This window comes from Phyllobates terribilis, unplaced genomic scaffold (assembly GCF_046119375.1).
Source record: "Phyllobates terribilis strain yellow unplaced genomic scaffold, ASM4611937v1 Scaffold_12__6_contigs__length_324123572, whole genome shotgun sequence".
Lineage (NCBI taxonomy): Eukaryota > Metazoa > Chordata > Amphibia > Anura > Dendrobatidae > Phyllobates > Phyllobates terribilis.
The window spans coordinates 201,827,248-201,850,515 of record NW_027362772.1 but is presented as its reverse complement, the minus strand read 5'-3'; the positions used below and the strand labels follow the sequence as shown (position 1 = coordinate 201,850,515).

At 51.5% G+C, this 23,268-nt stretch overlaps 1 protein-coding gene across 1 annotated transcript in view; it reads right to left on the bottom strand.

Moving 5' to 3' along the window:
* Positions 1-22,653, bottom strand: part of HMBS (hydroxymethylbilane synthase) — a 44,201-nt gene extending 21,548 nt beyond the window's left edge. Inside the window, exon 1 of the mRNA XM_073656609.1 lies at positions 22,476-22,653. Within this exon, the coding sequence (XP_073512710.1) occupies positions 22,476-22,478 (3 nt within the window). The 5' untranslated portion in view covers positions 22,479-22,653. The remainder of the gene's footprint in view (positions 1-22,475) is intronic.
* Positions 22,654-23,268: the final 615 nt, after the last annotated feature.

Sequence of the window (23,268 nt, the reverse complement as noted above, 5' to 3'; positions counted from 1 at the left end):
TTTTCTAAGGGGTTTTGGAAGATCTGTGCACATGATCAGGAATTTTCCTGACAGGATTTCATGTGCGTTTAAATAAGCAGCCTGTCCATTCTTTGTGTGTTTTTGCCTGCATTTTTCCTATACAATGCATTGGAAAAAACTCATAGCATATCCGCAGGCAAAAACGCATCAAAAAAACACATCAAAAACAAGCTGAATTTCCGCAGCGTTTTTGATGCCAAGAGGTGCAGAACCTTGTAGAAACGCTGCAGAAATTTCTGCAAGCAAATACTGATGGTGCGCACATACCCTTATAGCTCTCCCAGATAGGGAGTAGTATAACAGGTTACTATGTAGAGGCAGACTCAGATCCAGGCTGTCTAACCCCTTAGATGACACAGTCCATAGCATCCAAACAGTTAAAAAGAGGGAGGGGGCTCCTTCTGTCCCCTCCCCCACTCTGACAGTGCTATTGCGGGATGCTGATGGGTTGTCATGGCAGCTGGAGGTCTTGTGAAGGCCCAGTGAGCGGCCATTTTCTTATTTTTTATTTAAAATTAACAAAGAAAAAACAACCAAAATTGCTTTTTTGGCACCTCCCCTCCCAAAAAGTTTATAAACTTTATAAATTTGTTTTTGTCTTGTTCATATCAATCCACAGAATAAAGTTCACACATTTGCACAATTAAGCTTTTAGCCCTAGATTTCTGGCAGAAAAATCTTTGAAAAGTCAAAAAAAAATTGCGCAACCCAAGGCTGTGCTAAAATTCTACATCAATTTTCACCCAGCTCCAACAGAGTTGGCGGATCTGGGGCAGGGGCATGGGGAGTGACGCTTATCAAATTCATAATGAGCAGTGGCCACAAATCACTATTCCAGCAGGGACTGGAGTAAGAGCAAGAATCACCTGACAGGTTCCCTTTAATGTTAGTAGCTGGGGTATGTGCTTACACAGAATGCTCCTGTCCTCTCAGTTCTGACAGCGTTACACTGTGTCGGGGCATGCCTTCCATGAGGAGAAACCTAACATCCAGTTGATGATTTATAAATGAGGAGGAGGAATAACAGGACAGCACAATTTAGGGATATAAGAAAGGATCCTCCATTATTGCTATTTTATGTGGAATATAAGTATTTACTAGATGTCCCGTCAAGAGAGAGGACATGCAGAAGTGGTCTGCTGAGGCTGTGGAGTGTGGGGAGCATGGCGGCTGTGTGGTTTGTCTAACCAAATAGTCGGCCACTCGGCCTATGACCAGTGTCATGAAAACAACACCCACTCTTGGGTCAGACCTTGCAGCTCTCTGGCGCCCCCTTATCCTGCTGGTCAAACACGGTATTGACAGAGGATAAGCACGGGTGCAGCTGCTCTAATTTATGTCGACTATTGCGGCACGTGATGTGACAGGACGTATATATACCACCAGTTCCTTCCAGGAACGTATATATACCTCCGACCAGCCACCCTCAAACCACAATATCACATAAATACTGGTATACTGCCACCACCGATCGCTTAACAGGTGGATCGGGTACCCGTTAGGTAACGTGAATTAGCGGGTGAGGAACGTGTTTGCTCGACATAGGACAAGAAGAACGAAACTGGTAAAAAATAATGATTTACTCCCAAAAGGGGGGCAGTGTTTACAAAATATATACAAGATATTATAAAGGAGACAATTTACATGTATGCATAAACAGTTATTAAAATAAAAGGGATAAGTAATAGCAAAACCTGCTTCACAAGGTGATGGTCTCAGATTCTGTGGGAGGGACGGCTCCCCGGAAATTAGAGGTGATTCTTCTTACGCCGCGTGATGTGCGTGCGTTCGACGTCCCTGAGAAGAATGACCTGAAAATGGCCGATTTGCTTTTTAGTAAGCAGCCAAAACTCTGGGGAACACCCCTTATTTACCTTACAAGGGGGGCTCGGCTTTGCGAGCCCACCCAGCTGCAGAAGACCTAAAAAATCCTTCAGATTCCATATCTTGGTGTGGGGGGGTCCCACATCCAAGAGGGAGATATCATCTGGACCGTCACCAATATTCATGAAGATAGATATTAAATATGAAACCTCTATGACGCTCAGAAGCTCAGAATCCATTATCTCAGTTCCCGATCATTCCTCAGTTATGCAAGTTATACTATTGTAATGGGAAAAAGGTAAGCATTCAAAAAACGTGGTTCCGATGTTTCTGTCAGACCTGTGCATGATTAAAATTGGCATAAAACGTTTAATTGTACAAACAATGGGATTTTTTGGAGGGATTTTCCGGTTTGTACCAGCGCTTGCCCTGGACTGAGGTTTTATGGCGGGTCATAAAAATTCCTGGTTTGGGGAAAAGCAAAAGTGAATTCTATGTCTTCACTTACAAACAGATAGGGGGTGGTTTTTTTTTTTTCTTTTTTAAAACATCTCTCATTTTTTAAAACTCGGGCAAAAATACCTTTTGCCTGACACCTCCCCCTTTTTGACTGCGCTATGGAGGTAGGACCTTCTGGTACTCCTCCAAGCGTATGTCTGGAGGCTCCCCTCGCCGGGACAACCCATCGGCATTGCCATGCTCGCTGCCCCTGCGGTGTTGAACGGTAAAGTCGTACTGCTGGAGGGTGAGGCTCCAGCGTAACAACCTTCCGTTGGCACCTGACATGGTGTGCAGCCAACTCAGGGGGTTGTGGTCAGTCACGACAGTGAAGGGGCGCCCGTACAAGTAAGGCTGTAAGCGGTTGAGGGCCCATACAATGGCCAGGCACTCCTTCTCTATGGTGGAATAGGCCACTTCCCTCGGCAGCAGTTTCCGGCTTAGGTACAACACGGGGTGTTCTTGGTTCCCCGAGTCGACCTGGCTGAGTACAGCACCGAGGCCAAACTCACTGGCGTCGGTCTGTACTAAGAGTGGCCGTGTGCCGTCGACCGCCTTTAGTACAGGAGAGCTGCTCAGGGCAGTCTTCAAAGCCCTAAAGGCCACCTCGCATTCATCCGTCCATTTGACGGAATGGGGTAGGCTCTTCCTGGTGAGGTCTGTCAAGGGCTTCGCAAGGCTACTATAGTCCTGCACAAAGCGTCTATAGTACCCTGCGGTGCCCAAGAAGGACTGCACCTGCTTCTTGGTCCTGGGGGTGGGCCAGGACACGATAGCGTCCACCTTCCCAGGCTCTGGCTTCAGAGTACCCCCACCTACCCGGTGCCCCAGGTAGTGGACCTCGTTCATGCCCATCTGGCACTTTCCCGGCTTGATGGTCAAGCCCGCCTGGTGAATGCGCCCGAGCACCTGCTGCAGATGCTCGAGGTGATCCTCCCAGGTGGGACTGAAGATGGCAATGTCATCCAGGTACGCCACTGCGTACCTCTCCAGTCCCTGGAGCAGATGGTTGACCATTCGCTGGAACGTGGCAGGGGCATTCTTCATGCCGAAGGGCATGACCGTGGATTCATACAATCCGAAGGGGGTGATAAAGGCGGACTTCTCCTGGGCCCCGGGGCTCAAGGGAATCTGCCAATATCCCCGACTCAAATCCATAATGGAGAGATAGCTCGCGCTGGCTAAAAGCTCCAGCAGCTCCTCAATGCGTGGCATTGGTTGTGCGTCAGAGGCGGTGATAGCGTTGAGCCCCCTGTAGTCCACACAGAACCGGGTGGTCCGGTCCTTCTTAGGCACCAGGACTACAGGTGAGGCCCACGCGCTCTTGGACCGCTTAATCACCCCCAACTGCAGCATCTCCTCGACCTCCTGGCGCATGACATGCTGCACCTCGTCGGAGATTCGATAGGCTGTCCGCCGGAGTGGGGCATGATTCCCGGTGTCCACTTCATGGACCGCCACTTCAGTCCTGCCAGGCAGGTTGGTGAACACTGCTTGGAAGGGTTTCAGCACTGCTTGCATCTGAGACCTCTGGTCTGCGGATAGCAAGTCGCTTAGCTCTACATCCTCTAGGGACCCGCTGGCCTTCGCTTGGGCGAGCATGTCCAAGAGGGGGTCATCCTCCCCATCCTCGGGCAGGTTGCAGACCGGTAGGACGCAGGTTCCACGTTCTTGATGAGCCTTCATCATATTAACGTGAAACGCCTTCCGCCTACCCTGCTCGTGGTCCAGTGTGATCACGTAGGTGACCGGGTTGAGCTGTTGGTGAATGACCCACCTTCTGACCCACCTGGTAGGTCCGTTCTCGGGCGTTCTGGTCGTACCAATGCTTCTGGTCAGCCTGGGCTTGCGCCATGTTGTCATGCACCAACTGCGTCAAGGTCTGCATCTTGTCACGGAAGCGCATGACATACTCCACGATGGACACTCCTGGGGAGCTCGGCTCTTCTTCCCAGAATTCCCTTATCAACCCAAGGGGTCCTCGGACACGCCTGCCATACAGGAGCTCAAAGGGGGAGAACCCCGTCGAGGCCTGTGGAACCTCTCTGTAAGCAAATAGCAGGTGTGGGAGGTAACGCTCCCAGTCGCGACCCTGGGTCTCAACCAGCATTTTTAACATCTGTTTGAGGGTACCGTTGAATCGCTCACACAAACCATTGGTCTGTGGGTGATACGCACTCGATACCAAATGCTGCACCTGCATTTTCTTACATAGGGCCTCCATTAAGCGTGACATGAACTGAGTTCCCTGGTCGGTAAGCATCTCCCTGGGAAATCCTACTCGCGAAAAGATGGCCAAGAGGGCGTCCGCCACCTTATCCGCCCTAATTGAGGACAGGGCTACCGCCTCCGGATACCGGGTAGCATAGTCTACCACGGTAAGGATGAATCGTTTTCCAGAGCTGCTGGGTATGGCCAGTGGTCCCACAATGTCCACAGCAATCCTCTGGAAAGGCTCCTCTATCACTGGCAAAGAGATCAGGGGGGCTTTGGGGGCCGGCCCTGACTTTCCCACTCTTTAACACGTGGTACAGGATCGACAGTAGTTCACCACATCTGTCCTCATTTTGGGCCAATAAAAGTGATGAGACAGCCGGGCCTTGGTTTTGCTGACCCCCAAGTGTCCAGCGAGTGGAATTTCATGGGCGATCCGCAACAACTCATCCCTGAATGGGTAGGGGACGACCAGCTGTCTTTCCCTCAGCCACTCCTGTTGGGGTGTACAGGGAACTGTCTCCCGGTACAACCTCCCTTGGTCCCAGAATACCCTCTCCTTATCCGACTCGGAGGTGGGTTTCTCCGCAAGGCTCCTTAACGTCTCCAGGCTAGCATCTGAGTGTAGAGCTGCCTGAAACTCCTGGCTGGAGGAAGCCCGAAGTGAGGTTAAGGCCACGTCCTCACTGGGACCCTCTGGGACCGGCTCTGGGTCCATACCTGATTCAGTTATTCCTCTGTTCGAGGGGGGTCCAGAAGGCAGGGCGTTACTTGCGTTCTGGGCACTCTGACTGCGGGTAACAGCGGCTATATAGGCCGTCTCCCCAGGGAATAACCCCGTCTCATTAGCCTGCGAGGCCATGAGAACTACTTCTCCATCATCCTCCATTACCTCAGGCACAGTGCTACGTATGGGGCAGCGACTATCAGCCAGGTCACCATCTGTTGTGACACTGGTCACTGGCACAGCACCACCTGCGCCATGGTCCTCGTGCCTCTCACCATTACCCTTGGCACTGACCTTTGCTCCTGCTAGGGGATCCTCAGCAACATCACCCCGCAGAGTGACATGGCTGAGTTCTCCTGCACCTTCCAATACAACATCATCATCATCATCATCATCAGGTAAAGCCTTGACATTCACATTATCAGCATTAACCTTACCAACCGTATCAGATCGGGGAGGGGTGTCAGGGACATAATAAGCAAACATCCTCCCCAAATCAGTTCCCAACAAAACATTTGCAGGTAGGTGTGATGAAAGCCGGCCGGTGGGTGCAGCTCTCTGGCGCCCCCTTACCTCTCAGGTCAGTCAAGGTACTGCACCTAGAGAAAGTAGTGCCAGGTAGCTGCAACCAGCGCAGGGAACACGGTAGTGTGTTATCCCTTCAACGTCACTAAACCGTAACGTCACTACACAGCACAACTCGCTAGCGCCCTCTTAGCCTCAGGTCAGTCAAGGAACTGCACCTAGGATAAGCGGTCGCCAGGGAGACTGTCCTGTAACCTACTGGGTATCGGGGCCCTCTGTAGTGAGGGCGGTATATATATCTTCCTTGGCCGCGCCAGGAATATATATATCTGAACCTCCGACCGTCACTACCAGCCTTCCCCAATCCCCAGTTGGTATGCTGCCACCAGTCCCTATTTTAGATATACGCCCAGTCCGTGAATGGGCCTATATCGGGTCAGGAACCAACCCTGGGTAGCGTTTTGGCTTGAGCCGAGCTCACACGGACGTGCGTTCGTTATGCAGAATAAAAGGCAGGCCCACAATTACTTGAGGTAATTGATTATAATAATACACTAGATACACGATATACAACTAAATATACACAGGTATAAGGTCAGGCTAAACTATACAACAATGGAATACAACACACAGAATCACCACAGCATATCAGTTACCGGTTTCTTGATTTTCTTGTGACGCAGGGAGAGGATTCTGCGGTCGCAGGCACGGTTCTTTGTTACAGGCTGAGGCCTACCACCGCATGGTCAAACTGCTCCTCCCCTTGGTGGCCTCAGCTGGTGCTCAGATGTTCAGCACCCCACTCTTGGGTCAAGACTGACTTGTCTCTTGTCTGTCCTGCTATCTTACCTGCCCCGTCCCGCCCACTGCTGGTGAGGTCAGCTGGCTCAGTCTCCACCCTCAGGTCTAACTTCGATCAGAAGCCCAAATTCTATGGAACCCAATAACTTCTTCTGGGATGGTCTCATGATACCCACAGGGGTTCCCACGGATTCGGGCCGCCGTAACCGACCTTTTGATATCAATTATGATACCATACGGTCCTCAGGAATGGCTCAGCGCTATATCTTGGCTTCCAGAGCACGTACAAACGTCTACCGCGGAGGCTTGTGTGCGCAATGGCTCCGGGACACCGTGATATTTTTTTATTGGCCCATCCCACGCAACATGCGTGTACTTTTCATGTTTCTATATCTTATGCCTCCATGCTTGTGACAGACAAAGAAACTAGTCCTATGGGACAAACGGTCAGTTACAGATGGACGAAGCACCCCCCCCTGCTGGCTGTGTTTCCTCTCGAAGTCTTTGAAGCTCCTAGCATTCAAGTGTTAAGTAGGCTTCTTATCTTACAGGAGCCTGGATGGGGGGAAACTATCTAGTTGACGTTTTAACAGAAGGTCCCAAGGGTGGGGGCTGCTGAAGTGTGGCCATCCCTGGATATGATTTATCATTACCAAGATGGCGGCTACAGGTTCATCACACCTCCCCCTATACGAGGGCGCGAGGGGGTAGCACATTCCTGTGTTCCCCCGTGCGTCCTTCTGCACCCTCCCCTTGCCGGGATAACCCGTCAGCGTTACCGTGGTCACGGCCTTTTCTGTGGCGAATGGAGAAGTGGTACTGCTGGAGAGCGAGGCTCCAGCGTAGCAACCTGCCATTCGACCCAGAGACCGTGTGTAACCAGCTGAGGGGGTTGTGGTCCGTCTCCACGGTGAAATGGCTCCCGTACAAGTAGGGCTGCAGACGCTGCAGGGCCCATACAATTGCCAGGCATTCTTTTTCCACCGTGGAGTAAGCCACCTCCCGGGGCAGTAGCTTCCTGCTCAGGTACAAGACAGGATGTTCCTGGCCTGTCGTGTTGACCTGACTTAGCACAGCACCGAGGCCAAAGTCACTGGCGTCGGTCTGTACCACAAACGGCCGGTCGAAGTCGGCAGCTTGCAGTACAGGGGAGCTACTTAGGGCGGCTTTGAGTGCCCCGAAAGCTGTCTCGCAGGCGACTGTCCAGTCGACTGCGACGGGCAGCTTCTTCTTGGTGAGGTCCGTCAGGGGCTTGGCCAGGGTGCTATAGTGTGGGACGAACCTCCTATAGTACCCAGCGGTCCCCAAGAAGGACATCACCTGCTTTTTGGTCCTAGGAGTGGGCCAGGATGCGATGACATCCACTTTCCCAGGTTCTGGCTTCAGAACCCCCCCGCCTACCCGGTGACCCAGGTAGAGGACCTCACTCATGCCCAGCTGGCACTTTTCCGGCTTGATGGTCAAGCCTGCCTGGTGGATCCGACCGAGCACCTGCCGCAGGTGCTCTAGGTGATCCTCCCAAGTGGGACTGAAGACTGCAATATCGTCCAAGTACGCAGCCGCGTACCCTTCAAGTCCCTCAAGCAGCGTATTGACCATCCGCTGAAAAGTGGCAGGGGCATTCTTCATGCCGAATGGCATCACTGTGGACTCGTACAGTCCAAACGGGGTGATAAAGGCAGAGCGTTCCCTTGCCGCGGGGGTCAGAGGAATCTGCCAGTACCCCCGGCTCAGATCCATGATGGTCAGGTACTTAGCCCCGGCCATCCGATCGAGCAGGTCATCGATGCGTGGTATGGGGAACGCATCGGTGGCCGTTACAGCGTTGAGCCCCCGGTAGTCCACGCAGAACCGTGTAGTTCGGTCCTTCTTTGGTACGAGGACTACAGGCGAGGCCCACGCGCTGCTGGATGCCTGGATCACCCCCAGCTTCAGCATCTCGTCTATCTCTTGGCGCATGTTTCCCTGCACCTCGAAAGAGACCCGATATGCTGAACGCCGGATCGGCGGGTGATCGCCAGTGTCCACGTCGTGGACAGCCATCTCAGTCCTTCCGGGCAGGCTGCTGAACAGCCCCCGGAAGGGGTGCAGGGTGGTCCCCAGCTGGGACCGTTGGTCCTCCGTGAGCTGGTGGCCAACCCCCACATCCTCGATGGACCCACCCGCCTTGGCTTGGGTGAGCAGATCCAGGAGGGTTTCTACCTCTCCTTCCTCGGGAAGGTTGCACACTGGGTGGGCAGTCGCTTCCCGCTCATGATGAGCCTTCATCATGTTCACGTGGAAGGCCTTCCTCCTTCCACGGGCGTGATCCAGGGTGACCAGATAGGTGACGGCATTGAGTTTCTGGTGCACGAAGTAGGGACCTTCCCAGGCTGCCTGAAGCTTGTTCTGTGGTACGGGGACCAGTACCCACACCTTTTGACCCACCTGGTAGGTCCTCTCACAAGCATTCTGGTCGTACCACCGCTTCTGGTCGGCCTGGGCCTGGGCCATATTGTCCTGCACCAGCTTTGCCAAGGCCATCATCCTGTCCCGGTGGCGCACGACATACTCGATGACCGACACCTCGGGGGTGGCCAAATCCCCTTCCCATGCTTCCTTCACCAGAGCCAGGGGGCCCCGTACCCGTCGCCCGTACAGGAGCTCAAAGGGGGAGAACCCCGTTGAGGCCTGCGGAACCTCACGGTAAGCAAATAGGAGGTGTGGGAGGTAACGCTCCCAGTCTCTCCCGTGGGAGTCGACCAACATCTTAAGCATCTGCTTTAAGGTGCCATTGAACCGCTCACACAGGCCATTAGTCTGTGGGTGATACGGGCTGGCCACCAGATGTTGCACCTGCATTTGCTTACAGAGGGACTCCATCAGCCGCGACATGAACTGGGTCCCTCGGTCGGTGAGCATTTCTTGGGGGAAACCCACTCTGGAGAAGATCTCCAGTAAGGCGGTAGCCACCTTGTCGGCCCGAATGGACGACAAAGCTACCGCTTCCGGGTACCGGGTGGCATAGTCCACTACCGTGAGTATGAAGCATTTCCCGGAGTGGCTGGGAGTGGACAGAGGTCCAATAAGATCCACAGCGACCCTCGAGAAAGGCTCTTCGATGATTGGCAGAGTTACCAGTGGGGCTTTGGGGCGCGGCCCCGCCTTCCCCACCCTCTGACAGGTGTCACACGAACGGCAGTAGGCACCCACCGCGGCTCCCATCCCAGGCCAGTAGAAATGCTGAGCTATCCTGGCCTTGGTTTTAGCGATCCCTAGGTGTCCGGCCATCGGAATCTCGTGTGCGATCCGCAACAATTCCGCCCTGAACGGATAGGGTACCACTAACTGTCGGTCCCTGGGCCACGCCTCCGGTGAACCCTGCTGGACCGTTACCCGGTACAGCCGTCCCTGGTCCCAGACCACACGCTCGCAGTCTGACTCCATGGGAGGCTGTGCCGCCTGTTCCTTGAGAGCTTTCAGGCTGTCGTCTGCTTCCAACGCAGCCTGAAATTCCTGACTTGATGTGGCCAGAATCGACGAAACTGCCACATCCTCCGTCAGCCCCTCCGGGCATGTCACCTGGCCGCTGTCTGACCCGGCAGACACTTGGTCAGAAGTGGGGAAGCCGTCGGACCTCTGCAAGGCTCCTTGGGCTCCGGCGCTCCCACTCCTGGTGACAGCGGCTATGACCGCTGTGACCGTGGGTAGTGCCTGCTTCCCCTCTGTTTCTGACCAAGCCGCCCGATCAGGCAGGCTTCCTAGGCCTTTGGACATCTCGGATGTGGGGAACTCCTGCCCTGGGGTCTTACCTGGCGGCTCCTCTCTTGGGACACCCCCACCCCCCATGGCCTGTTCCTCCCCCTGCAGTGGGCCTATACTCAGCAGCCTGGATACCCCTGGGAGCCCTACACTGCCGGTAGCTGCCCCCCTCTCCATCCCTGAGCTTCCCTCTACAGAATCCTGCCCGCCCCCTCCCTCACCGGAGGACAAGAGGTCACGGCACGCCGGCTGAGCACCTCTGCGGGCATCCCCACACTCCCCACCTGCTTTCACTAACCCTGTTTGTGTTGTGTCTGTGCAGGTGTTACCCTCAGGTTTCACTCCCTCCTCCTCAGCAGGACACACACTACATACAACATGGTTGGCATTAGCAGCAGACAAATCAATACACTCTTGGGGGGCCGAACTTGGGGGTTCAGAGGGTACATACTGCGATACTAGACGCCCCAAGTCGGTCCCTAATAAAACATTTGCGGGAATATTTGGCGTTACTCCCACCTCCCGCATCCCCCTTCCGGCACCCCAGTCCAAATACACCATGGCAACGGGAAGTGCCGGCTCCACGCCTCCAACCCCGGAGACGGAAAGAGTCTTTCCTGGTACCAAGTCCTGGGGGGACACCACCTCAGGCCGTACCAGTGTTCGTTCAGCGCCCGTGTCCCGCAGTCCCATGACCGCAGAACGGCCTATGGTGACGGGTTGGATGTTGTCCAGGGACCTACCACCACCCCCTCCCACACACAAAACATTGGGCGCTCTCTGGGACTGGGATGGGGTCTTTTGGCGCTGGGGACACTCAGCCCTAAAGTGTCCTGGTTTGTTGCATAGATGACAACGTCTTACGTCTGGTCCTTGCCTGGAGAGGGCAACAGGGGGATACACCCCTTGTGTTCTAGGGGCCGGGGAAACAGGGGCATGACTGGGCTTACCCCCTCTCCAGGTGCTGCTGGCAGACTTCTTCAGCTCAGGCGCCCTGTTATTGGCATACTCGTCTGCCAGGGCGGCTGTAGCAGAAGCCCCTGTTGGTTTTCGGTCACGGAGGAACTGTCGGAGGTCCTCTGGGCAGTTCCACAAGAACTGCTCCGTGACGAACAGTTCCTGGACCTCCTGGCGGGTAGTAAGCGCTAGACCCGAGGTCCAGTGCTCTGCGGCTCTCAACAGCGCCCGCATATGATCGGTCCAGGTGTCCTTGGGGCCACGCAGCAGGCTCCGGAACTTCTGGCGGTACGACTCGGGAGTGAGGTTGTACTGCCGGATCAGGGCCCGCTTGATGCAGTCGTAGTTCTGTACCTCCCCGGCAGGTAAGTCCCCCAAGGCATCCAGGGACTTACCCCTCAAACGGGGGGTCAGGTATCTGGCCCACTGATCCCGGGCCAGATGGTGCTGAAGACAGGTCCGTTCAAATGCCACCAGAAAGGAGTCCAGGTCCCCATCCTTCTCCAGTAGAGGGAAGTCCTCAGCTCGGACTTTGGACGACTTGGTCTCCTGATGGGTTGGTTGCTCTAGCGGAAGCCCCCGCTGGGCCAGGTCCAGTTGGTGCTGGCGCTCCGCAGCTCGCTCTGCACGCTCCGCAACCTCCCGGCGCTCTGCAGCTTCACGCTCCGCAGCCTGCTCCGCAGCCCGCTCCGCAGCCCGCTCTGCACGCTCCTCCTCCGCTGCCTTCTCTGATGCTGCCAGGAGGGTTTTGTAGACGGCATCGCCATGAGACTGGAGACTTGCCATAGCCGCTTGTAAAAGGGCTTGTGATCTGGACAGGCTGGGCTGGGTAGGTGGTGGGCAGCCCACTGCGGGACCGTATACTGGGGACTGGCTCCCTGAGGTGCCCGGGCTGGACTCCTCCTCGCCATGAGTAACAATGTCCTCCCCTCCTGCCACACGGACCGTAGCATTAGCCTCTTGCAGGGTCTTGCTCCTGGTGCCGTCTGCCATCTTGGTAACCGACACCGCTGCAACCCTGAGTTTGCACACACCTTGTTATACTTTTAGCCTGACCGTCTAACGTTGGGCTGACCTTAAGACTCCAGCAGTGGAAGTTACCACTGGCAGTCTTTAGTGCCTGGGAGTAGGGGTCCCACAACACTATTATTCTGCAATCCCACCGCTCTGCCACCAATGTGATGAAAGCCGGCCGGTGGGTGCAGCTCTCTGGCGCCCCCTTACCTCTCAGGTCAGTCAAGGTACTGCACCTAGAGAAAGTAGTGCCAGGTAGCTGCAACCAGCGCAGGGAACACGGTAGTGTGTTATCCCTTCAACGTCACTAAACCGTAACGTCACTACACAGCACAACTCGCTAGCGCCCTCTTAGCCTCAGGTCAGTCAAGGAACTGCACCTAGGATAAGCGGTCGCCAGGGAGACTGTCCTGTAACCTACTGGGTATCGGGGCCCTCTGTAGTGAGGGCGGTATATATATCTTCCTTGGCCGCGCCAGGAATATATATATCTGAACCTCCGACCGTCACTACCAGCCTTCCCCAATCCCCAGTTGGTATGCTGCCACCAGTCCCTATTTTAGATATACGCCCAGTCCGTGAATGGGCCTATATCGGGTCAGGAACCAACCCTGGGTAGCGTTTTGGCTTGAGCCGAGCTCACACGGACGTGCGTTCGTTATGCAGAATAAAAGGCAGGCCCACAATTACTTGAGGTAATTGATTATAATAATACACTAGATACACGATATACAACTAAATATACACAGGTATAAGGTCAGGCTAAACTATACAACAATGGAATACAACACACAGAATCACCACAGCATATCAGTTACCGGTTTCTTGATTTTCTTGTGACGCAGGGAGAGGATTCTGCGGTCGCAGGCACGGTTCTTTGTTACAGGCTGAGGCCTACCACCGCATGGTCAAACTGCTCCTCCCCTTGGTGGCCTCAGCTGGTGCTCAGATGTTCAGCACCCCACTCTTGGGTCAAGACTGACTTGTCTCTTGTCTGTCCTGCTATCTTACCTGCCCCGTCCCGCCCACTGCTGGTGAGGTCAGCTGGCTCAGTCTCCACCCTCAGGTCTAACTTCGATCAGAAGCCCAAATTCTATGGAACCCAATAACTTCTTCTGGGATGGTCTCATGATACCCACAGGGGTTCCCACGGATTCAGGCCGCCGTAACCGACCTTTTGATATCAATTATGATACCATACGGTCCTCAGGAATGGCTCAGCGCTATATCTTGGCTTCCAGAGCACGTACAAACGTCTACCGCGGAGGCTTGTGTGCGCAATGGCTCCGGGACACCGTGATATTTTTTTATTGGCCCATCCCACGCAACATGCGTGTACTTTTCATGTTTCTATATCTTATGCCTCCATGCTTGTGACAGACAAAGAAACTAGTCCTATGGGACAAACGGTCAGTTACAGATGGACGAAGCACCCCCCCCTGCTGGCTGTGTTTCCTCTCGAAGTCTTTGAAGCTCCTAGCATTCAAGTGTTAAGTAGGCTTCTTATCTTACAGGAGCCTGGATGGGGGGAAACTATCTAGTTGACGTTTTAACAGAAGGTCCCAAGGGTGGGGGCTGCTGAAGTGTGGCCATCCCTGGATATGATTTATCATTACCAAGATGGCGGCTACAGGTTCATCACAGTAGGTTTTTGGATACTCCCACTTCCTTCACCCCACTCCCCGCACCCCAATCAATAAAAACCCGGGCCATGGGCAAGGGGCATCGGACGCCCCCAATCCCAGTGACAGTCAGGGTCTTTCCTGGAATAAGCGCTTCAGGGGACACCAGTTCGGGTCGGATGAGGGTTCGTTCGGCCCCAGTGTCCTTGAGGCCTACAGTGAGAGTGTTCCCCACCCTGACAGACTGAAAGTTTTCACAGGCCCTCCCAACCGGCCCACCCACCAAAAGAACTGAAGCATTAGGCCCTGGGGCCTTGGATGGGGGGTTCTTCCTCTGCTTCTCTGGGCAAGTGGCGCTGAGATGACCAGTCTGGTTGCAGGAATAACACCTGCGGGCATCGGATGCAGGCAGGGCCTTGGCAACGGGAAAAAGGCCTCCGGAAGGTCGGCTGGCAGGGGCAGGGATGGTGGTTGATGGCTTACCCCCTTTCCAGCTGGCGACGACCGGCTTCCGCACCTCTGGTCTCCGGTTGGCCTCGTAGGTATCTGCGATCTGCGCTGCTTTATTGGCATCAGGTGGCTCCCGATCCATCACGAACTGCCGTACCTCAGTCGGACACAGATGCAGGAACTGGTCTTTCACCATCAGGTCCTTTAGCTGCTCAAAGGTGGTCGCTGACAGTCCTTGGATCCACTGCTCAAAGTTGGTTCTGAGCCCGTCTAACACATCGCTATAGGTGTCATGTGGTCCACGTTGGAGGGTTCTGAATTTTTTCCGGTAAACCTCCGGAGTCAGCTGGTACTTTTTTATCAGGGCCTGCTTGACGGCCCCATAGTCTCCATCCTGCTCTCGAGGGAGGGAAGCAAACACCTCTAAAGCTTTTCCTCTGAGCCCTGGAGTCAAATATCTTGCCCATTGGTCGATGGGCAGCTGATACTGCCTGCAGGCCTTTTCAAAGCCTCGCAGAAATGTGTCCAAGTCCCCATCCTTTTCCATCACAGGGAAGTGCTCAGGACGAGGTTTAAAGCAGCTGGCACTGTTGGACTCACGGGTCTGCGTAGAGGGCGACTCCTTCTGAATCCGGGCTAGCTCCAGCTGGTGTTGTCGGTCAGCTTGTCGCTCAGCAGCCTCTCGGTCAGCTTGTCGCTCAGAAGCCTCTCGGTCAGCTTGGGCTTGTCGCTCAGCAGCCTCTCGGTCAGCTTGGGCTTGTCGCTCAGCCCGCTCCTGGAATTTCAGGATCAGCTCCAGTCGTCCATCATGATTGTCTGTGGCGAGCTCCTCCAAGGCCATCTGCAGGTGGGGGTCCACACTACCCTGGTTGCGGGTATGGCTGGCAATCACAGGTTGGACCCCTGCAGCAGCGCCATCCGGGCCTTGGCTGGCCGCCCCCTCATCAGGGCTCTGCTGTAGGACGGGCTCTGCAGCACCTTGTAACAGTTCAGAAATCATTTGTTCTTTGCTTTTGCCGTGGGGGTCAATGCCTTTGATTATACATATTCCAGTAAGAGTGTCCTTTTTCTGCTGGTGATACCAGGACTCCCCAACTACGACCATGATCACCAAAATAAGAATAGAAAAGAAAAAACGAAGAAGGGTAGGGGTAACTGCTACACATACAGTATTGTCTCAGATCTAATAAACACTGAGTTCGATCTTCAAAACTTTTGTGCAAGTTTTTAGTGAGAGGAATGATTGCTCAAACCCGATCACTAATGTCCTATGATCCCACCGCTTGCCACCAATTTGTCATGAAAACAACACCCACTCTTGGGTCAGACCTTGCAGCTCTCTGGCGCCCCCTTATCCTGCTGGTCAAACACGGTATTGACAGAGGATAAGCACGGGTGCAGCTGCTCTAATTTATGTCGACTATTGCGGCACGTGATGTGACAGGACGTATATATACCACCAGTTCCTTCCAGGAACGTATATATACCTCTGACCAGCCACCCTCAAACCACAATATCACATAAATACTGGTATACTGCCACCACCAATCGCTTAACAGGTGGATCGGGTACCCGTTAGGTAACGTGAATTAGCGGGTGAGGAACGTGTTTGCTCGACATAGGACAAGAAGAACGAAACTGGTAAATAATAATGATTTACTCCCAAAAGGGGGGCAGTGTTTACAAAATATATACAAGATATTATAAAGGAGACAATTTACATGTATGCATAAACAGTTATTAAAATAAAAGGGATAAGTAATAGCAAAACCTGCTTCACAAGGTGATGGTCTCAGATTCTGTGGGAGGGACGGCTCCCCGGAAATTAGAGGTGATTCTTCTTACGCCGCGTGATGTGCGTGCGTTCGACGTCCCTGAGAAGAATGACCTGAAAATGGCCGATTTGCTTTTTAGTAAGCAGCCAAAACTCTGGGGAACACCCCTTATTTACCTTACAAGGGGGGCTCGGCTTTGCGAGCCCACCCAGCTGCAGAAGACCTAAAAAATCCTTCAGATTCCATATCTTGGTGTGGGGGGGTCCCACATCCAAGAGGGAGATATCATCTGGACCGTCACCAATATTCATGAAGATAGATATTAAATATGAAACCTCTATGACGCTCAGAAGCTCAGAATCCATTATCTCAGTTCCCGATCATTCCTCAGTTATGCAAGTTATACTATTGTAATGGGAAAAAGGTAAGCATTCAAAAAACGTGGTTCCGATGTTTCTGTCAGACCTGTGCGTGATTAAAATTGGCATAAAACGTTTGTACAATTAAACAATGGGATTTTTTGGAGGGATTTTCCGGTTTGTACCAGCGCTTGCCCTGGACTGAGGTTTTATGGCGGGTCATAAAAATTCCTGGTTTGGGGAAAAGCAAAAGTGAGTTCTATGTCTTCACTTACAAACAGATAGGGGGTAGTTTTTTTTTTATTCTTTTTTAAAACATCTCTCATTTTTTAAAACTCGGGCAAAAATACCTTTTGCCTGACAACCAGTATCATTGCGCTCCTGCTCCCAGCGCTCACAAGCCAGACACTAAGGTCAAAGACGCACACATCTGACTTCTGCGTCTGCCCAAATGTGGCCTGCGAAATCCATGTACTTACAGCAGACAAAAAAAGAAAAAGGAAATTCAGCTTACACTACAAGCAACGCCAAAAAATCCATGAAGTCAGAGCCCAGAACCTCCAGGCCGGGGACCTCGACCTTTGGATTGTTTCATCTTGTTGATTTCCTGGGGCATGTTCCCTAGCTTCAATTTCCAGGGGGAAAAAAAAAAATCAGTATATATCTGCTAGTCAGAGACATACGAGTTACCTAGGAATAAGGACTTAACTTCGTCCACGATTTTCTCCCCTCCCTGGTTTTATTCTATTTTAATTATGTAAGCTTCGCAATAAATGTGATTTCTTATTCCTATTTTGCCTACGGTGCTGGAAGCTTTCCTCTCCTCTCCCTCCTTTTGGATTACTTACTTCCAGCAGACACAACCCTATTCAGATGAAGTGACCTGATCTTCATTCAGAGAAAATACTGCAACAAATGTCCCCTGATGTAACTCCATCAAAGTAACGGTGCATGCACACCTGTATATGACTGTGCGCTGCCAGATTACTGATCAACAGCACACACCCACTGACACCGTCCGATCCTGATCCTCAACATTGGATCAGAGCAGGACATGCTCCGAGTGTCACAGATCTCATTCTCGGATCCATCATTTTCACAGATCTGAGACACTATGGATCCAAATGCTGTCCAATAAAAACAAAAATCCAACAGCACCCAAATATTTCACAAGGATGTGTGAATGCACCCCAAGAGTGTGTATGGACGGGACCAGGAGCGGAGCCTGCTCCATACTGGACAGAGGCAGGCTGTGTTGGAAAGCCAGCATCTGCCTGTAACAGCAGCGACCAGAGCTGGCTCTGATCATTACTCCTCCAAGGGCTTGTCCGGTCCAAATCAATAAGTCTGCAGTCACTCTGTGTGAATGCAGACTTATGAATCCCCCCAGTGATTGGCTGGGGATATCCGCCAGTATTCTGACCTGGGAACGGAGGTATGTATGAGTTATACATACTCCTGGACAGAGGTGGGCCAGTGGGAGCGGCCTCTCTCCATACACTTGTATGGAGCGAGGCCACGCCCACTAGACGGGCTCTGGCTGGGAATATGTATAACTTATACATACCTCCAGTCCCAGGTCAGAATAAAGGTGAATACCGGCATCGCACAGTGCCTGCGCTGGGGGAAATCCATAAGATTGCAGACGCGCAGAGCGACGTGCACACGTATCGATTTGGACGGGACAACCCTTTTAAACCAAACAAATGCTGAAGTCAATCATTGCCAGTGGCATATACATAGTGATTGTTAGTGTGCTTCTGCACCAGCTCCTATCGGCTCCCCCACCACAGGATCGTGGGGTGCCAAAGGATTACAATGACAGCAGGCCCCCAGCTTATAGGCTGTGTTTCATAGAAATACTTCAATTGAAGTATATACTGCAATACTGTGGTAATGCAGTATATAGTATAAGCAATCAAATAACAGGTTTATAAGTCCCCTAAAGGAACTAAAAAATATAAAGTAAAAAAAACATAAGGTTTTAAGAACGTATTTGTGTAAAAAAAATATATAAACGTTAAAATCACCCCCCTTTTTCCAGTTAACAAAACAAAATATAAATATATTTGGTATCACCATGTCCATAAAAGTCCAATCTATCAAACTATGAAATAATTTAAACCAGAAGTGTTAAGTGCTGAAAGAAAAGAGGAAACAAAATGGCAGATCCGCGCTTCTTCAGTTGCTGCAATTCCCCCAAAAAATGCAATAAAAAGATAAACACGCCATATCTATCATACTGCCAGGTCATGTTTACCGCACAATCAATGCTATAAAAACAATCAGAATTGCATGTTTGTTTCCACAATTTCAACCCATTTGGAATTTTCTCCCCATTTTCCAGTACAGTATATGGTAAAATGGATGGAGTCATTCAAAAGTACAGCTCTTCTGCAAAATAGAAGTCCTCACACGGCTATGTCAACCAAAAAATAAAAAACTACGGTTCCTGGAAGGAGGAAAAGGAAACAGCGACATAGTAGGACAGCTGGGAAGGGATTACAGTGCAACTAATTTTTTTTCTTAAGTTAAACCTCCTTACACATCCTGTAGATCTGAGTCCTGAGACCCCCAAGATCACTGAAAAGACTGCTGCATGAGCGGCGTATAAGCTCAATAGAAAGACTACAGGTCCGTACACCATTCTGTGCATGTGCTCCAGGAGGAGCTGAGCTCTTCTCAGCTGTCTTTTGAGCAATTGAAAGGGGTCTCAAGACTCGGACTCCACAGATCTGCATGACGTGTATAGGAATGTCCCATTAAAAAAAAACAAAAACAAACCTAACATTAATTGATAGTTATACTTTAAGTCATTATAAATTCCGTAATATCTTTAACAATCAAATGAAAAAAAAAGTTTTGCCTAGAAAGATTATCACTGTAATCTACTGCCTTGTTACATGGACAGAAAGCTGTCATATATAGTTACCAGCACATTTTCCTGTGAGCATGTGCAGTAGAAGCTTTGCCACCTCCTTCTGTAGTAGGATGTGCACCCAGTGGTTATACTGATCTAATACTGGAGATACCAGGGTGCTGAGGCAAGAAGAGGCTGCTCACACAGCTGCCCACCCTGTCTGTCTATCTGCTCTAATACTGGAGACACCAGGGGAGCTGAGGTAAGAGGAATCTGCTCACACTGCTGTCCATCCTGCCTATCTGATCTAATACTAGAGATACCAGGGGTGCTGGGGTAAGAAAGTCCGTTCACACTGCTGCCCATACTGTCTATCTGATCTAATATTAGAGATACCAGGGGTGCTGAGGTAAGAGGAGGCTGCTCACACAACTATACTCCAGTTCTATCTGATCTAATATTAGAGATACCAGGGGTGCTGAGGTAAGAGGAGGTTGCTCACACAACTATACTCCAGTTCTATCTCATCTAATACTAGAGATACCAGGGGTTTTGAGGTAAGAAGAGGCTGCTTACACTGCTGTCTACCCTATCGGATCTAATATTAGAGATACCAAGAGTGATGAGGTAAGAAGAGGCTGTTCACACCAGGGCTATGGAGTTGGAGTCGGAGTCGTGGAGTCGGTATCGGTATAAAATGGATCGACTCTGACTCCTAAAATATATAATAAATTGGGTACAGTAGTTCAATGCAGTTTGTAGGGAATATTTTTTTCATAGAAATGTTATGAAATGTCCTATAAATGTCTGTCCTATTCCTGATCTAAGGGTCTAAACTTTTAGCTGAGATGAATCTGTGCTACAGTAAATTTATCACTTAAACATGAGCCATGTATGAGGGAGTCGGAGTCGGTGTCATAGAAATTGAGGAGTCAGAGTTGGAGGTTTGGTTTACAGACTACACAGCCCAGGTTCACACTGCTGTCCTTCTTGGCTATCTGATCTAATACTTGAAATACCAGGGGCACTGAGGTAAGAAGAGGCTGCTCACACTGCTGTTCACCAGGTCTATCTGATCTAATAGTGGAAATACCATGGGTGGTGAGGTAAGAAGAGGCTGCTCACACTACTGTCTACTCTGTCTATCTGATCTAATACTTGAGATACCATGGTGCTGAGGTAAGAAGCGACAGCTCACACTGCTGTCCACCCTTTCTACCTGATCTAATACTGGAGGTACCAGGGGTGCTGAGGTAAGATGAGACTGCTCACACTGCTGTCCACCAGGTCTATCTGATCTAATAGTGGAAATACAAGGGGTGCTGAGGTAAGAAAAGAAAGCTCACACTGCCATCCACCCTATCTGATCTAATACTGGAGATACCGGGAGTGCCGAGGAAAGAAGAGGCTGCTCATAATGCTGTCCACCATGTCTCTCTGATCTGATACTGGAGATACCAGGTTGCCAAGGTAAGAAGAGGTTGCTCACAATGCTGTCCACCCTATCTGATCTAATACTGGAGATATCAGGGATGCTGAGGTAAGAAACAGGGTTGTGGAGTCGGCAAGCCACACCTCTGACTCCAACTCTGACTCCTCAATTTCCATGACACCGACTCTCTCATACATGGCTCATGTTTAAGTGATAAATTTACCGTAGCACAGATTCATCTCAGCTAGAAGTCTAGACCCTTAGATAAGGAATAGGACATTTCATAACTTTCCCAAATTCTTATGAAAAAAATATTCACCACAAACTGCATTGAATTACTGTACCCAATTTATTATATATTAGGAGTTGGAGTCCGTCCATTTTATACCGACTCAACCTCCACAGCCCTGGTAAGAAGAGGCTGCTCACACTGCTGTCCACCCGGGCTATCTGACCTAATACTGGGGATACCAGGGATGCTGAGGTAAGAAGAGGCTACTCATGCTGCCTGTCCACCATGTCTATCTGATCTAATGCTGGAGATACCAGGGGTGCTGGGGTAAGAAGAGGCTGCTCACACTGCTGTCCACCCTATCTGATCTAATACTGGAAATACTTGGGTGCTGGGGTAAGAAGAGGCTGCTCACACTGCCGTCCACCCTATCTATCTGATCTAATACTGTAAATACTTGGGTGCTGGGGTAAGAAGAGGCTGCTCACGCTGCCGTCCACCCTATCGGATCTAATACTGGAAATACTTGGGTGCTGGGGTAAGAAGAGGCTGCTCACACTGCTGTCCACCATGTCTATCTGAATACTAAACGGCTGCAGTAACCTGGAGATACCTAGGTAGTAGAATTGATCATCTCCAGGTCACAGCGGAGTTTCCTATTACACATGTGCACTGATCCTAGTAACATTTTAGGACTAGTTTTTGACAATGTAACAAGACGGTGGACATATTACTGTACTATAGTGATGACCACACAAGAGAAAAAGAATGGGATTTGCTGACTGAAATGAGTTTATTCATAATGACATACCCTTTATATTTGTATGTCTATTCCTGGAGAATCCCTTAAATGAGCGGCCAGTGTGAGCCCTTCTGTCATGCTGAGAAGCAAACCTGGGGAAACCATATGGACATACAGCTGCTATGCGCGGCAGGCCACACACACACGTTACAGGGGCCATCCTCTAACACTTTATATGAATGGCCACATCTCAGTATTGTACAGAAATGTCACATCTTAAAGAAGCAACAGAGCTGTATGCAGCAGGCGGCTGCAGTCCATACTGTGCCTCTACATGGCTCTGTATTATATACGTCCAACATGACGACCCCCACAATACAGCTCAATGGATTGTGCTGCCAGTCACATGAGATCCCGTGTGTGATAGGATTACACGGGGGGAGGGGGCGGTGTCATGGCACACTGACGCGTCCTGGTGTCTGCAGCTCTATAACGCGCACTACAGCGCCGCTCTGGACACGTGATCAGTGCTGTACCAGCAGCCGATGTCCTACACAAGTGCACACAGCGTTGGTGAAGCCCCCTGGTGCCGAGAAGAACCAATCACAAGACAGCTTCTCTCTCCTACAGCCCCGCCCCGTAATCAGCGGTCACCGGCACAAGTCATTGCTGATAACTCACCATGATGTCTGCTCATGCGGCCTCTACTCCCTACAGAGTCCCGGACTACGCCTGAGCAGCACTGACTGATTAGCCCGCATATTCCACCGCCGGCGCCTGCTCAGCCACAAGCCGCAGCCAGCTTCAGCGTGCGCCGTGCGCCTGCTACGTCACTTCCGCTTTCTACCTGTCATTTTTTCTTTACAACTTTATTGAGTATTTTGTTCATAAAGTTTCTAGTCCGTCAGTAAGGATATTTGTGGGCAGGTGGGGCTGCTGGTGAGGAGGCAGCGAGTAAGCCGGCATGTGCTCGGCCTGTCTGGCCGCTAGTCGGCGCTGTCAGCTGTCCCGGGAGGACAGAGCCACAGCTATGCACTCACCGCTAGAGAGAAGGTCCCGGCTCCACCAGACACGTGATCAACGGCATGGCTTTTTTTTTAGTCTCCTCTTCTCCAGACCCGGGTACCATCCACACCCCGCTCCTATATCATATCATAGACCCCATAACACCGGTCACCCAGCTCCTATATTACATCATAGACCCCATAACACCGGTCACCTTGCTCCTATAGCACATCACAGACCCCATAACACCAGTCACCCCGATCTATAGCACATCACAGACCCCATAACACCGGTCACCCCGCTCCTATATCACATCACAGACCCCATAACACCAGTCACCCCGATCTATAGCACATCACAGACCCCATAACACCGGTCACCCCGCTCCTATATCACATCACAGACCCCATAACACCAGTCACCCCGATCTATAGCACATCACAGACCCCATAACACCGGTCACCCCGCT